This window comes from Panthera tigris, chromosome F3 (assembly GCF_018350195.1).
Source record: "Panthera tigris isolate Pti1 chromosome F3, P.tigris_Pti1_mat1.1, whole genome shotgun sequence".
Classification (NCBI taxonomy): Eukaryota; Metazoa; Chordata; class Mammalia; order Carnivora; family Felidae; genus Panthera; species Panthera tigris.
The window spans coordinates 20,942,424-20,958,564 of record NC_056678.1 but is presented as its reverse complement, the minus strand read 5'-3'; the positions used below and the strand labels follow the sequence as shown (position 1 = coordinate 20,958,564).

At 43.7% G+C, this 16,141-nt stretch overlaps 1 protein-coding gene across 8 annotated transcripts in view; it reads left to right on the top strand.

The window, feature by feature from the left end:
• ABL2 (ABL proto-oncogene 2, non-receptor tyrosine kinase) overlaps positions 1-10,089 on the top strand; it is a 104,768-nt gene extending 94,679 nt beyond the window's left edge. For 4 of the 8 annotated variants that reach the window (XM_042975778.1, XM_042975777.1, XM_007096247.3 and 1 more), the window contains 7 exons: positions 504-681; positions 1,304-1,488; positions 2,781-2,933; positions 4,649-4,738; positions 7,530-7,703; positions 8,255-8,488; positions 8,798-10,089. In XM_042975778.1, coding sequence (XP_042831712.1) covers positions 504-681; positions 1,304-1,488; positions 2,781-2,933; positions 4,649-4,738; positions 7,530-7,703; positions 8,255-8,488; positions 8,798-9,978 — 2,195 coding nt within the window. In that variant the 3' untranslated portion in view covers positions 9,979-10,089. Of the gene's footprint in view, positions 1-503; positions 682-1,303; positions 1,489-2,780; positions 2,934-4,648; positions 4,739-7,529; positions 7,704-8,254 lie in introns of all 8 variants that reach the window. The other 4 variants (XM_042975776.1, XM_042975774.1, XM_015543812.2 and 1 more) reach the window with 1 other exon arrangement.
• The last annotated feature ends 6,052 nt before the right edge of the window (positions 10,090-16,141 follow it).

Here is a 16,141-nt window from a genome sequence, read left to right as displayed (position 1 = left end):
CCGTGCAGGTGCCTCAGCTTCTTGTTGATTCTTTGTAAGGAATCTACCCTGGGTCAGTGAAATCCTTGACTATGGAAGCAGTCTTTTTACCAAGCTTTATACAGGCTGAACTCACACAGTTTTCAACATATACACAATTGCTGTTACTTTCAGATAAACATTGTTAGTGTGCAGGTGAGGCTCAGAATCTGGGGCACATACAGAACTCCAGAAATTTTGGTCTTCCAGACCCCTTATGGAATTAATGTAAGTAACTCTGCTTTTGCCCAAACAGGCAAATGCTCAAATGCATGTGGATTTCCAGAGAATGATGTAATGGAAGCTGAGACTCCCTTATCAACCAGCAACTTACCTTTGCTGTGTTACTTTCAGAGAATGTGATGGCAAGAAGGGAAAAGATTACTGCTGAACTAGACTTTAAAATTTGTCAACTATTCTTGACGAAGTGGTTTGGAATTTTTGAATCTATACTAATAAAACAAGCTCTATTCTTGAACTACCAGGTGTGTGTACTTTGGAGCCACCATTTTACATCGTGACTGAGTACATGCCCTACGGCAACTTGCTTGATTATCTCCGAGAGTGCAACCGAGACGAAGTGACTGCAGTCGTACTGCTCTATATGGCCACTCAGATCTCTTCTGCAATGGAGTATTTAGAGAAGAAGAATTTCATCCATAGGTGTGTAAAGCCCAATCATTGCTATTTCTAACCGTGAAGCTACCTTGCTTGATGTGCAAATGAAGAGAAGAATGTGAGGACCTTCCTGGAAATTTCCAGATGACCCAAGAAAGCAATTTTCTCTTTCACAGGCCCCACCCACTATAATATCATTTCCATCTTGTAAACCTACTGTATTCTGGCTAAAGTATTAATGAGGAGCCTTTGCCGTTCTTAAAACAGAATGCTCTTTATTTTGCCCAGGATTATATCCAAGAGCCTTTTGCTCCATCTAATGGCTTAATTTTAAAAAAAGCTTTCCGTCTCAGTTAAGAACTTAAAGCCTTGTAGAAAAGCATCTTTGCTCACCTCTGAAACCTAGCCCAGTGTACTTACAAATAGGAACCCATTTTCTGAAGTCTGCTTTCTTCTAGTATCACGTAACTGCCTCTTGATGACTACTCTCCAAGTGGTGGATAATTAGTGGCTTTCTACCATGTTAGCAGCTATCATAAAATACTACCATATCTGTCAGCACAGACTTATCAACTCTGCTTGTAGCACAAAGAACTAAGAATAGAGCATTTGTTCGTGACCATTTTCCTCACTGAGTGGAATCACATTAGGGTTCTCTTTCCCACAGAGATCTTGCAGCCCGTAACTGCCTAGTGGGAGAAAACCATGTGGTAAAAGTGGCTGACTTTGGCTTGAGTAGACTGATGACTGGAGACACCTATACTGCTCATGCGGGAGCCAAATTTCCTATTAAATGGACAGCACCAGAGAGTCTTGCCTACAATACCTTCTCAATTAAATCTGACGTTTGGGGTAAGGTTTGGAAGGGACTTTTTCTATGTCTTCTTTTTTTTTTTTTTTTTAGGTTTATTTTGAGAGAGAGAGAGACAGTGCATGCAGGGGTGGGGCGGAAAGAGAGGGAGAGACAGAATACTAAGCAGACTCCACACTGACAGCACAGAGGCTGACACAGGACTTGAACTCCCAAACCGGGAGATCATGCATGACCTCAGCCGAAATCAAGAGCCGGAAGCTTAAACGACTGAGCCTACCAGGCTCCCCTGTCATTTTATTTTTTTATAAATGTTCTTTAATTCTTCGAAATTTCTCTTTTATGTGACCAGTAAACTCTGCCTTACCCCCATCCTTTATCAGTCGTTCAGCAAGCATTTATTAAATCTCTACTGTCTGCCAGGCATTGTGCTAGGTACTTAGCATAGAAAGAAGTGTAGAGAAAGGGGTTAGAGCCCCACATTGGGTATGGAGCCTACTTAAATTAAATAAATTTTTAAAAAGTGTAAAGAAGAAAGTGAAAAAAAAAGTCCTTTCAGAGAGCTCACAGTCTAGATCTTGGACTGCATTGGGTTTTACTGATCCTTTCTCTGTAAAGTTTCCTGTTTTCCTTATTAGATTTTATTGCTTATTTCCAGAGTATCATGACGCAGAGTCACCTTCTCTTTTCAAGGAAGCGTGATGGAATTGCATCTAGAATTTGCTCTTGTAACTCATCTTGTTTCTGTTGCACTGAAAAGAATTCTGATTTAGTGGATGCTCAGTGGACTGAACAAGTCTAGAAATTTGGGTTGTAGGCCAGCAGAAATAGTTGTCACTTTTTATCTGCAACTGAGACGAAGTGACTTTTTATCAGGAATCTCAAACTCAGAAATAACCTGTGACTAAGTCCAGCAGTTTTTTTTTTTTCTAGCGTAATTTCTTTTCTGATTTTAAATGAATCCATTTTTATTTTACTCCCCTAATATTAGCTGATCTAAAAACTGAAACTTATTAAATAGATCATAGATTGTTCTAAGAGTAGTTCAGTTATGTCCTAGGCTTTTTATGATCATAATTTATTCTCCCTCACTGCAGTAAAGGAGATCTAAATAAAAGTCCTGAGGTTATACCTGAAGCATTCTTGTGACAAATATCTTAGAAGGACAAATTCAGCTGTAAGAATCAGAATGCTAGAAGAATTAGAAGAGTATACTAATGTAACAGTGTGAATGTTACGCAGAATTTGAAAGAGAAGTTACCTGATGGTACATAATAAATAACAAATCAGAGAAGAAACATTCAGCTTTTTATTTCTTTTATCCCTTATGCAGCTTTTGGGGTACTGCTGTGGGAAATTGCTACGTATGGAATGTCACCATATCCAGGTATTGACCTGTCTCAGGTCTATGATCTACTGGAAAAAGGATATCGAATGGAACAACCTGAAGGATGCCCCCCTAAGGTTTATGAACTTATGAGAGCATGTGAGTGGTTTTCTTTTTTTTTTTTTATTTTAATTTTTAAAGGTTAAGGCAGTGATTTTAAAGGTTAAGGCAGTGATTCTTAGTGATACTAAGAAATAGTTTTCCTCTCAGTATTGTTAGAGTGACCAACCTCATGGCATATAAAGAGTTGGTCATTTATCAGCTAGTTGGCATATATGACAAACCATTGAGTTTTTTTTTTTTTAAGAGAATCTATCTATCTACCTATCTATCTATCTATCTATCTTAGAGAGAGAGGGAGGGAGGGAGGGAGTGTGGGAGGAGGGGCAGAGAAGAGAGAGAGAATACCAAGCAGGCTCTGTGCTCAGTGCAGAGCCCAATCAATGTGGGGCTCGATATCACAACCCTGAGATTGTGACCTGATCCGAAATCAAGAGTCAGATGGTTAACCAACTCAGCCACCCAGAAGGCCCAACCATTGTGTCTTTTTTTTTTTTTTAATTTTTATTTAATTTATTTTTTAAATTAACATCCAGGTTAGTTAGCATATAGTGCAACAATGATTTCAGGAATAGATTCCTTAATGCCCCTTCCCCATTTAGCCCATCCCCCCTCCCACAACCCCTCCAGTAACCCTGTTTGTTCTCCCTATTTGAGAGTCTCTTACGTTTTTGTCCCCTCCCTGTTTTTACGTTATTTTTGTTTCCTTTCCCTTATGTTCATCTGTTGTGTCTCTTAAAGTCCTCATATGAGTGAAGTCCTATGATTTTTGTCTTTCTCTAATTTCACTTAGCATACTACCCTCCAGTTCCATCCACATAGTTGCAAATGGCAAGATTCCATTCTTTTTGATTGCCGAGTAATACTCCATTGTGTATATATATACCATATCCATTCATCCGTCATTGGACTTTTGGGCTCTTTCCATACTTTGGCTATTGTCGATAGTGCTGCTATAAACATTGGGGTGCATGTGCCCCTTCAAAACAGCACCCCTGTATCCCTTGGATAAACACCTAGTAGTGCAATTGCTGAGTCGTAGGGTAGTTCTATTTTTAATTTTTTGAGGAGCTCCATACTGTTTTCCCAGAGTGGCTGCACCAGTTTGCATTTCCACCAATCATTGTGTCTTAATTGGAATCCTAAGAATAGTTTTCCATGGCCCACTTGCATATTTAATAGGATAATAAGCACTTGGGTTTGGAGATTAGATAGGGGAAGGCTGCTTTCAACTAGATAAAAACGATTCCTAAAGACTCTGGAGAATACCTGAAAGTAACCTCTGATGAGTAAACAGAAGCCTCTGACTTCTTACAGATGAGAGAGCTGGAAGGTGAGTAATGAATTAAATTGCGTTTGTGTTTAAGCATAAGTCTTGTTATTTTCCTTACTGTCCTGTTTTTGTCAAAGTGGACTCTAAGTTCCTCCTGTCTGATGGCCTGTTATATTTCTGAATATGGATAGCTGATTTTAAGGTTAGAATGAGTTTGAAGACAGGTTTTACTTTTTTCATTTTTCCAGTAGAAGAAAACTTTCCATTTTAGAAACCATCTCCCCACCCCTCTTTATCCTTGTAGTAGAAAGGACAGAAGCTAAGGCTACATGGAAGGACCAGCCCTAGGATGTGGGCTCACTACACCTGTGAACATACTATGCCTCTGCTGTTGCCATGATGCACAGCACTCCCTCTCAGGTGTGCCACTGGATGGTTAATTTATAAAGAGCTTTCACTAGTTCCTTCTTTTGTTACATAGGCTGGAAGTGGAGCCCTGCCGACAGGCCGTCTTTTGCTGAAACACATCAGGCTTTTGAAACCATGTTCCATGACTCCAGCATTTCTGAAGGTGAGAATCTGGTGATTCACTGTTGGTGGCCAGTCATGGGTGGTGGTAGGGGTGGTAATAACATTAAAAATTATAGACTCCTGCAGTTTGGGACTCCATTTCAGGATACTGAATTAATTCGTGGCCTCTGTTATTCTTGTTTTGCTTTCTTTAAATGTGTCTTTATGTCTCTAGCTCATTTTTAATATTGAAATTTGGGGGCATCTGGGTGGCTCACTTGGTTAAGTGTCCGAGTCTTGATTTCGTCTCAGGTAGGTTATGGTCTTGTGGCTCATGAGTTCAAGCCCTACATTCTCTCTCTCTACCTCTCTCTGTCTCTGCTTGTGCTCTCCCTCTCTCTCTCTCTCTCTCAAAATAAATAAACAAACAAAAAAACCTCCCAATATCCAGAAAGTTATTTTCTGGGAGTAGATCTTAAGGGAATAAATAAGAGTATGAATAAAGATTTAGCTACAAGGATGTGTAGTTTATAATATTGAAAAATTAAAAACAATTTAAAAATCCAGTGGGCTGTTAATTACTATATGCTTATAATTGAATGTTTAAAATGACATTTTTAAATATGTTGACATGGAGAATACTTTAAAATGAGGATGTTAAGCTATGAACAGTGAGAGCCCTTTTCTTATCTGAAAAACAAGTGTATGGGTACATACATACATACATACAGGCAGTTTCCTGCTTTGGTATTACAGTGCTTCTAAAATTACATGCAAGAGTCAAACAGTAAACACTTGTTATATAGTGAAGCTATTCCTAGAGAGCTAAAAACATAGAATTCTTAGTTATGTGTTGTTACTAGGTTTTTCAGTATAGCTCCAGAATTTCGTACGTTTTTCAGATTTTTCCTTTCCTTCATAATTGAACATAGAGCTCACTACTGAAGTTCAGGTTTCAAAATATTAGAAGAGGAAATCAGGCAAGTTGAATTTTGTCTTCTTCCATTAGTGACTTATCATTTCAGATAAAATCAAAGGGAAAAGTAAATACTGAGGTTGAAAGCAAAGTATTTTCATCCTACTCCTTTGTAAGCTGAAGCTTGTGCACATACATCACAGAGCATACAGGCAGCCCTTTGGGCCACACTGAGCAGCTCCTTGGCCAGCTCTCTTCTTCCTCTGTGTGCTTTCCTTCGTGTGGAGTTGAAGTGGTAGAAGTCATAGGCTCCATTTCTTTGGTGCTTTTGTGTCGCCTTTTAATTTCTGTTGAATCCTTAAATAGTTCTGTTTCCTTTGAAAATGTTATATCCTTATAGAAAATCAACCATTATCAATTTTTGAAGTTAACTGCAGTTGAGAGTTGCTAAACCAGAAATTTAAGATTCTTTTAATCCACATTTTATTAATCATAGCATCTAATCTGTGGCTAGCATATACTGAAGACACAGAGCTAAGACACAGTTCCTACCTTAAAAGGATGTATTCATTAGTTAGTTGTGAGTGGAGGAAACCTAACTCAAACTTTCTTAAGCAGTGAAGGGAGGATTTATTGGCTCAAACCATGGGAAAGGAGGGATGGTGCTAACTCAGAGTCAGTAGAAGCCACAGAATCAATTAGCTTCAGGACTTCCTCCTTCTCACAGCCTCTCCCACCCAGTATCACTTTACTTTTGCTTCTAGGTTGATCTCATCCTCAGAATCTTCCAATAGGTATGGGACACAGTTGCTAGCCTCCTCGAGGTCATATCTTCACAGCTAACGTCTGTCTCCCAGCTGCTGTAGGCAGCAGCGTAAGAAAACAGTCTCGCTGGCATGACTTGGGTTATAGGCCATGTGCCCCTTCTTGTGGGGGAGTTGATTTTTTAAATAGTTACACCAAAATGTTGTAAAAAAAAAAAAAAAATCACAATATTTCACAGTTTAATCAGTCCTGCTTGCTTCATTTTTGTTAAGGGGTGAATAGTAAAGTATGTCTTTGCCCCAGCAGAAGCCCCAAAAACTCATAGCCACGTTGAATCAGCCGAGGCTTACTGATACAGTGAATGTTTTTTCAGGAGCCTCATTTGTTTTATGAATGAAATGCAGCATGACATGAAATGTGTCCACCCTCCTTCTTGGTGCAAGGTGCAATGTAAAAACTAAGTGCAGAAATCTGCTTTATTAAGCCTCTGAACGAGCACTCAGTAAACAAGGATATCCAAAATATGAAAGCATATGAATCCATGCTTACCATCATTACTCATCATCAGGGAAGTCCAGAATAGAACAGTAAGATGCCACTACATACCTACACCAGAATGGCTAAAATCAAAAACAAAAAGCCTGATAATATCAAACTTTGGCAAGCATGCAGAGTAATCAGAACTTTGATACAAGGCTAGTGGGAGTATAGATTGCTACAGCCATTTTGGGAGAGAGTTTGAGAGGACCCAGCAAAGCTGAATTGATGTGCACCCTGTAACCCACCGGTCCTGCTCCTAGGTATACACCCAGCAGACGTACATACAATTCTGAAGCAAAAGACATGTAGCAGGGTGTCGGTAGCAGCATATTCGTTTCCAGCCCCAAACTGGAAACAACCTAGATATCCACCAGAAGAAGGATGGGTTAATTTGGTATGCTCACACTTGGGAGAGGGAGCCTCTGCTACATGCAACAGCACGGAGGAATCGGCTGTCACAATGTTGAGCAAAAGAAGGCAGACGTAAAAGTACATGCTCTGTGATTCCATTTGTATATTTTAGTGCTCTTCTCTCCAGCTTCTTCCTCCGTTGTATACCTTTTCTGAAACAAAAACCTCCTTTTCTGTGTCATGAAATTGTTTTTGATCAGTCCCCTTGTCTTCCTCACAGAGGTAGCTGAGGAGCTTGGGAGGGCTGCCTCCTCCTCGTCTGTTGTTCCATACCTGCCCCGACTGCCTATACTTCCTTCTAAGACCCGAACGCTGAAGAAACAGGTGGAGAACAAGGAGAATATCGAAGGGACACAGGATGCCACAGAAAATTCTGCCTCTAGTTCAGCACCAGGTATGGATCCCTAGGCAGGTAGAATTAAACTGCCTTGTTTCAAGAACCTTGGGGTATGATGCCTTATTTCCGTTTTCCTGTCCGTGTTCCCTGAGGAGAGAATGGCTGGCGTCTGCTTTAGCTCCTGCTCTGGTCCGGGGCTCTGCAGTGCCAGCGTTGTTAGTCCTCATCTTTCCGTCTGCCATACAGCTCTGCCTCCCCCTCCGTTTTCTCAGCTCTCAAATCCCGGACCATTACCATCTGTGTAGTTCTGGCAAAAACTGCTTCCCTGAGCCTGATAGTTGAGGCCAGCGTGTGCTATAGCGTTTAGAGAAAAGACGAATGCCGAGGTAGAAAGTAGGTTATTGCTTCCTATTTATTTCCCATGTTGTATTGGGAACACTCAGCAATGTGAAACGGTAACGTATTTATTAGTTTCCTCTGAGTCCTGCTAATACCTGATATCTAATAGATGCCGACAGAACTCTTGCAATTAAATTAAACCTTAGTATTTCAAGTGTAATGGAGTCACTTTTTGTCTTTCACGTTAGTGATTGGCCGTTTCTCTTCAGGGTTCGTTAGAGGTGCACAGGCCCCCAGTGGGTCCCCAGCACTGCCTCGAAAACAAAGAGACAAGTCACCCAGCAGCCTCTTGGAAGATGCCAAAGAGACATGCTTCACCAGGGATAGGAAGGGAGGCTTCTTCAGCTCCTTCATGAAAAAGAGAAATGCTCCCACACCCCCTAAACGCAGCAGCTCCTTCCGAGAAATGGAGAATCAACCCCACAAGAAATATGAACTCACGGGTAACTTCTCATCTGTTGCTTCTCTACAGCATGCTGATGGGTTCTCTTTCACTCCTGCCCAGCAAGAGGCGAATCTGGTGCCACCCAAGTGCTATGGGGGGAGCTTTGCACAGAGGAACCTGTGTAATGACGATGGCGGTGGGGGCGGGGGCAGCGGCACTGCTGGGGGTGGGTGGTCTGGCATCACAGGCTTCTTTACACCACGCTTAATCAAAAAGACACTGGGCTTACGAGCGGGTAAACCCACAGCCAGTGATGACACTTCCAAGCCTTTTCCAAGGTCAAACTCTACATCTTCCATGTCCTCAGGGCTTCCAGAGCAGGATAGGATGGCAATGACCCTTCCCAGGAACTGCCAGAGGTCCAAACTCCAGCTGGAAAGGACAGTGTCCACCTCTTCTCAGCCAGAAGAGAATGTGGACAGGGCCAATGACATGCTTCCAAAAAAATCAGAGGAAGGTGCTGCTCCAAGCAGGGAGAGACCAAAAGCCAAACTTTTGCCTAGAGGAGCCACAGCTCTTCCTCTCAGAACCCCCTCTGGGGATCCAGCCATTACAGAGAAGGACTCTCCGGGGGTAGGGGTGGCTGGAGTGGCAGCTGCCCCAAAGAGCAAGGAGAGGAATGGCGGAGCACGACTTGGCATGGCTGGAGTCCCAGAGGATGGCGAGCAGACAGGCTGGTCTTCCCCGGCCAAGGCTGCAGCAGCCCTCCCGACCACTCACAACCACAAAGTGCCAGTCCTCATATCACCCACTCTGAAGCACACTCCAGCTGACGTGCAGCTCATTGGCACAGACTCTCAGGGCAATAAATTCAAACTCTTATCTGAGCATCAGGTCACATCCTCTGGAGACAAGGACCGACCCCGACGGGTAAAACCAAAGTGTGCCCCACCCCCACCACCCGTGATGAGACTACTGCAGCATCCGTCCGTGTGCTCAGACCCCACGGAAGAGCCGACCGCCCCCGCTGCAGGACAGCCCACGTCAGAGACACCGGAAGGAGGGAAGAAGGCAGCTCCAGGGGCAGTGCCCGTCAGTGGGAAAGCTGGGAGGCCAGCGATGCCTCCGCCTCAAGTGCCTCTGCCCACCTCTTCCATCTCGCCGGCCAAAATGGCTAATGGCACAGCAGGTACTAAAGTGGCTCTGAGAAAAACCAAACAGGCGGCTGAGAAAATCTCAGCAGACAAAATCAGCAAGGAGGCCCTGCTGGAATGTGCTGACCTACTGTCCAGTGCAATCACGGAACCCGTGCCCAACAGCCAGCTGGTGGACACCGGACACCAGCTGCTCGACTACTGCTCAGGCTATGTGGACTGCATCCCCCAGACTCGCAACAAATTCGCCTTCCGAGAGGCTGTGAGCAAACTGGAACTCAGCCTGCAGGAGCTGCAGGTGTCTTCAGCAGCTGCTGGTGTGCCCGGGGCAAACCCTGTCCTTAATAACTTATTGTCATGTGTACAGGAGATCAGTGATGTGGTGCAGAGGTAGCCACTGTTAGCCTAGTGGGAAGGTGCTCACATTTCTGAGGGGAGAGGGAGAGGGGCTTGTTTTCCTGTGTTCTTGTTTTCAGAGAATGAAAGACTGATACTTGAGTGTGTTTATGTGAAGTACCTCAGATCTCTGAGTTCTCACGTTTACAGGTTCATCTCAAAAATAACAAAAAGCAGACACATAGGACAGGGAAGTCGGGCGGGGGCGGAGCAGCAGCAGACGGGAGTGGAAGCTGCGCTGGCGCGTCGGGCGCGTGCGGGTCCCACCACGAAGAAGCGAGTGACGGGCTGTTCCCGGCAAGGCCGCGGGACCGCGCCAACACGGTGGATTGGCTCTGGCTCTCGCTCTGCACCACACAGAGGGGAATGGACTTGGGGCCCCTGGAGGTACTAATGGTGATTCTGCTCCAGCTCGCCTAATGAATCGGGTGGGACAGAAGAGAAAGTTGGGAATGTACCAAGAGAAGTTTCGCCGAGGCTGTTGGAAGCCGCTCTTTCCACAAGGTCACTGCTGGAGTAAGAGCTGCAGACCCGGGTGCTGGAGCCTGCTCCGGTCCTGTTTTCCATTGGTGCGTTAGTCAGGGCAGGAAGTAACAAATGCTAGGAAGTGGTCAGAGTGAGACCTCCTCCTCGTGGCTTCACACCAATGAGAAGTCACTTCTCCCAGTTCGGTATGTCACTCGCTCATGGACCACGAGTGGCTTTCTGCTTGTTGGCGTCTGTCTATCAACAGCAGGCATAGGGGGCTCCTCAGTGCTTCTTCTCTGCTCTCTGCTGGGCGGGCCGTCTTCCTTCATCTCTGGCAGCATTCAGGGCATTAACCAGCGTTGGTTTTGAAAACAGCGGTCACCAGGTTCTCTTGGGAACCCTTTTCTGATACAGTGTCCCTGCACACCGACACCCCCGCCACGGGATTGAGCAGCTCTGTATTCCTTCTCCGGCTAAAATGCCAGGAGAGAGGTCTCTTCTTGGAATTCAACCGCCAGGGCCAGAGGTCTGTGACTGAACGGAGAGGGTGGCTTGGTCCCAGTGGCCGTTTCTCTGTACCTTTCTCCTTCCTTATCACCTTAGAGCCAGGCTAGGTAGAGAGCAGGAAGAAACAGTCTCTCACTCTCTGTGGATTTCTGGTGAATTACCCCAGATCGCTCTCACGTGCTTTTCTCCTTTCACATGCCCCCTCCCCCTCATTGTTGTGCTTGTTTATAAATATCATATTGGGACTATTCTTTGATATTTATTTTGTCATTTCACCTCTATTTGAAGAATGCATAATCGAAGGGGCAGGTCATTCCCAGGAAACACTGATTAAATCCTAAAAATCTAGTGACTTAACCCTCCAATATGTTTTGCCCTTGAAAAATAAGCCTGTTCCTTCCCTATTCAGTTATAATCATGGAAGCTAATAGGATCATATGGTACCGAACCTAATTGATTAGAGGTTAATATTCTTGATATCAGGTCTAATTTTAATTAACATTTCATTCTTGTTTTAGAGCTTTATGACCACCACCCCCCACCCGCCCACGGAGAATAAATTTTTTTCCTCCTAAAGGAGTATTAACCTAGGAAGATAGGAATTGAACACTGATGAACTGTGAGTTCTCTTCCTAGCTCTGCGATCTGTCCACTGTCAGGCCACAGCCCCATCTCTTAATCTGTTAAGTGAAGGTAATGATACATCTTCTCAAGGGTGTTTTGCAAATAAGTATATAGCTATCCCCTGAGAGCCGCGTCAGTGCAGTGTCGTTACGGTGAATGGTCTTTGATTCTCTTTGCTCAGTGGCAGATAATGGAAATTTAGAACTGCTGAGAGGATGCTAACTGGGCTAGAATACTGAGGAGGAAAAACTATGTTTTGGACAGAATTTGTCATCTTTGACCGAGGAGGAAGTTTAGTTTTCATTAGGAAGAAAGAAAACTTTGATTTTTACTATGGCTGCTCCAAAGGAGGCCCAGGTCACGAGAAGGGTAAGGAGGGAGGAGACAGTCCTGGGCCTCCCTGGCTGGCTTGCGTGAGCCCCTTCTGTGTGTTACCTTCAGGTGCAGCGCAGGCAACTGGTGATCTGGCTCATCTTCTTGTAGTGGCTGGATGTGAAGACAGGGTTCCCTGTGGCCTGGATGGAGGCCCACGGTCCCCCCACCTTTTTCGTCGCCACTCCCCTTCATCGGTCATTTCCACAAACTTGAAATTGTTTTAGCAATTAGCCTTTTAAGGGTGGGGCAGGGAAAGCTAAAACTTTAGAATATTATGCTGCTTTTTAAGTTTATCCGTCATTGTGGGATGCAAGTTGAGGGATTAATTATGTAATTGTTTTTTCAGGGGATTTTTATTTTATTTTATTTTTTTAAAGCAGGGGGTCTTTCCTTGAGAGCTCTGAAAATAAGCCTTGGAGGAACACTACTGAGTGTGTATGTAAGCTCCCCGGTTTCCTCACCGCAGAACAGTCTTGAGGGTGGGGACTGTGTCTTACTCAGGGGCAGCACCTGGCTCTGTCTTTCCTACGGTCGGTGCTCGACAAGTTCATGAAATGGATTGCTTTTCCCCAACACTGTCAGGAGTAGCATTAACTATTGTAGCACACCCCATCCACACGGTGCTTGAACTGTGTGACTTCAGGAGTTGTGGGCTCAGGGCTCAGGTTAAAGAGGCACTGTCAACTTACTATGAAAGTATAATTTAGATTTTGTTCCTCTTTCTAATTGAAAAGGACCAGGTTTTAAAAATAACCTTACATAAATTTAAAAGTTTCAGTTCACAGCAGAGAAAACTGCTTCTAGAAACTAAAAAACGTTATCAAGTTTAAAAGCAAAGCAGGGGAGCGAGAGCCCTTCTTCAAGGTGTTGAAAACTTTCTAAAGTGGTTATATATATGCATACTTTTGGGCTGTCACAGCTTGGATCCTTTCATGTACAGATAATATGATTTCAGCTTAGATTTCTTACATTAAAATGCAGTGTTTTGTGTAGAATACATCTTGATTGTGCTTTACATGAAGTATTTTCTTAAAAGGCTTTGTGTAATATTAAAGTGTGTATATTTTCCTACAGACTTGCATTGTGAATTTCAGAGATCTAGCCTTAAAAAAGATTGGCCCTACGAAATTCATCCGGTGTTTTTCCAGATGACCGCTATACATGGACGTCATTATAGTAGAGACCCTTTCCCAGCTCTAATTATGGGGGTTAAATTAGATTTTTTCTTACAATTCAATTGAAAATTGGCTAGTAAATAGTGCCCAGTTAATAAAACATGCTGACTGCTAAGGCACAGTCTGTGTTTATTTAACTAAAGTCATGGAGCTTTTGAGTTTTAAAGGATACAGTATAGATAGTGATTAAGAGTTGAGACTCTAAGCCAGTCTAGAAGGCAAGTCATTTAACCTTCCTGAGCCTTAGTTTCCACATTGGAAAACAGGGAATAATAATAGTAACTACCTCAGGGTTGTTTGTAAGGATTAAATGAGATAATGTGTGTAAGATACTTAGCTTGAGTGCCTGGCACATAATGAGCACTCCATAAATGCTAACTGCTACTACTATTAACAAACATTTAGTCCAGTCGAGTCTTAGCCAGGGATGTGTGGCAAAATCCCTGGGATTTAAAAAAGAGTCTGATGCATTGGCTCACCCCAGATCAGAATTCCCAGTGGGGCGAGGTCTCAGCAAATGTGCTTTCCAAGAATCCCTCCGTGTGTCTCAGATACCCAGCATTGCCTGAACACGATCAGTACCCCAACCCTTTTCTTCATAGCTTAAGAAATTGGAAGAGAGGATGGTTAAGTTCTTTGCCCATTTCCTCAATTAATTAGTGACAGAGCCTAGGCTAGGGTTCAGGTCTCTTGACTTTCTGGTTGTGGGGTCTTTCCACCATTCCTGCTGCCTTGTGAGACACTGCAGAAAAAGTGGCTCAGATAGACAATCAGCTTGCACAGTGCTGCACACGTTCTAAAGCACACGCTCCTGGCACTCTCTGACCTTAAGGGGCTTGAATGTTTAGTAATGGCAACACTAGCAAAGCAGGCATTCAGTAGAGCTCAGTAATTTAAAAAATTACATGGGGTCGTTCTTTTGGACAGACCTCAGCAACACAGCAGTAGTCTGCACTTTGTAATAAATACCAACTTAAGTTTCAAAAAACCTAGTCCTACATTCCTTTTTCTTCAAAACAAAACAACTTTATTCCATATCATTTTAATGACTATGAGATAATGTATATGAAAGCACTTTGAGAAAAGTATCATATGTAATTTAACTGTAAGGTTGTATTGTCTGTTTAGAAGATCAAACAGTCGGTTAGATGCTGATTGACTTAATAGGCTTTTACCTGTGGGGGACCTGAAAATGCAAATATATAAATAATCACCCCTATAACTTATCGCATTTGTAAATATGAAACTGCTAAATGAATTATGTGCAGGTATAGTGAGTGTTTTGCTAAAATTGTAGCTCAGTGCCGAATAATTTCAGAAAACTACGGACCAACTTTCTGGTTTAATTATACTCATTAAAAAGTAGTAATGTATACTCCAGAACAAAGCAGCTCTTCCGGGGACCTTGACTCGGGAAGAATTGAGGCCCTCTTATCTTTGAACATTTCTCCACTACATGTTCAGCCATTTAGCATCCTAAGTGTGGTGGGAGCAGACTCGTTACCTGTTGATGTTGACAGTGTCTTTTTTAACCCACGTCCAGTGTGGTTTTGTTGTTTTTGGGGGCTGGGTGGGGGTCGGGTGGGTGGGGGAAGGGTGGGGATCAGACGGCCGTAGAACCAGTGCACTTTGGGAATTAGTTTTCTAGGATTTCCTGCCAGTTAGAAATGAGCTTGATATTCATCTGTGTGTGGTTTTTCTTTTTCTTTTTTTCTTTTTTTTTTCTTGTCTAAAATGAGTAAACACTACTCTCCTGTTAAATCATAAAATACCCAAGAGGAAATTCCATTGGTGGCCACTTTTGAGTTATAGGCACACTGCATTCTGACCTCTCCTGTTCCCTTCCAATTTTTGCTACTGACATCATTGTTACTATCAGGATAAGCCTCCACGAGAGTTCGTATTGGGTTGACAGGGTTGTCTGCATTTTTATTCATAATGATTTGGGGGTTTCATCATCTTGTTTGGCATTAACTTGTTCTACCTGGATTTGGGGTCCATCTCTGTGTCATAAGCATTTGTTTTCTTAAGTAGATGAGTCTCTGGATGTAAGTTTCTTATGAATTAATAGACCCCAGCTGTCTGTATCTCGGGCTCAGCTTCTGTCAGGCCAGTAGCTCAGTTCTTTTGTAAATGTCTGCTTCGGTTTGGAATGTGTGGGAGCAGGAAAGAAATCGGGCAAGGCAGCTCCAAGGGAGCTGATACACCCTTCTGACAAAGGCAGGCAGGGGTGGCATCCGTACCTTCTGCATGACCCCCCAGGAAATTGCTGCCTGCCATAGCCTCACTAGACAGGGGGAGGCCGTGGGCTGGTTCTAAAACCTGTCCCGCTCTTAACAGTCAGGATATTTAAATCTTTTGGCTAGAGTTCCAGTTTTCCAACTACCAGAATTGAAAAAAACACATGCAAGGCTTGCTTTTGGTGAGTGCCTGGAGTAACCATTATTGTTACACCTGCTCTGTTGAAGCCAGAAGGTCACTGCCATTCCCTGCCGAGTAGTACCGGGAGGTGTGGGTGGATTTCAGGGCTGTGGACCCAGCCACTGTGCAGAGCATCTGCCCAGGTGACTGTCTTAGCTCCAGTCTCTCTCGTGTGAAGTTTATGCAATGTACAAAAAGAGGAGTTTCTGCTCTGGGGCTGCTGTTTTTCATGCCATACCTGAGGTGTGTGTTTCATGGTGAGATGACACGCGTAAGATGATACTGCCTTCATTTCTGACTCCGTGTCCTAGATCCAAAGGAGAGGAAGTTAGGGCTCCACCCTGGGATAACCAGGGTGGGAAGGTTGCATGCTCCTCCCTGGGTGAGGAGGCCCAGGCAGGTCATCTTGACTCTAGGCTGGCTTGGAGTGGGAGAGGTCACTCTGAGGATTGTGCTTTCAGAGATGGGTTTTGTGTGTTTTGCGGAGGAAAGACTCATAAGCTGGGTTGATGTCGCACGATTAGTGAGCTAGAACTGGTAGGTGGGTGGCGGTGGCTGAAAGCCCCACCAGCAGCCAGAGTCCCTGCCTGA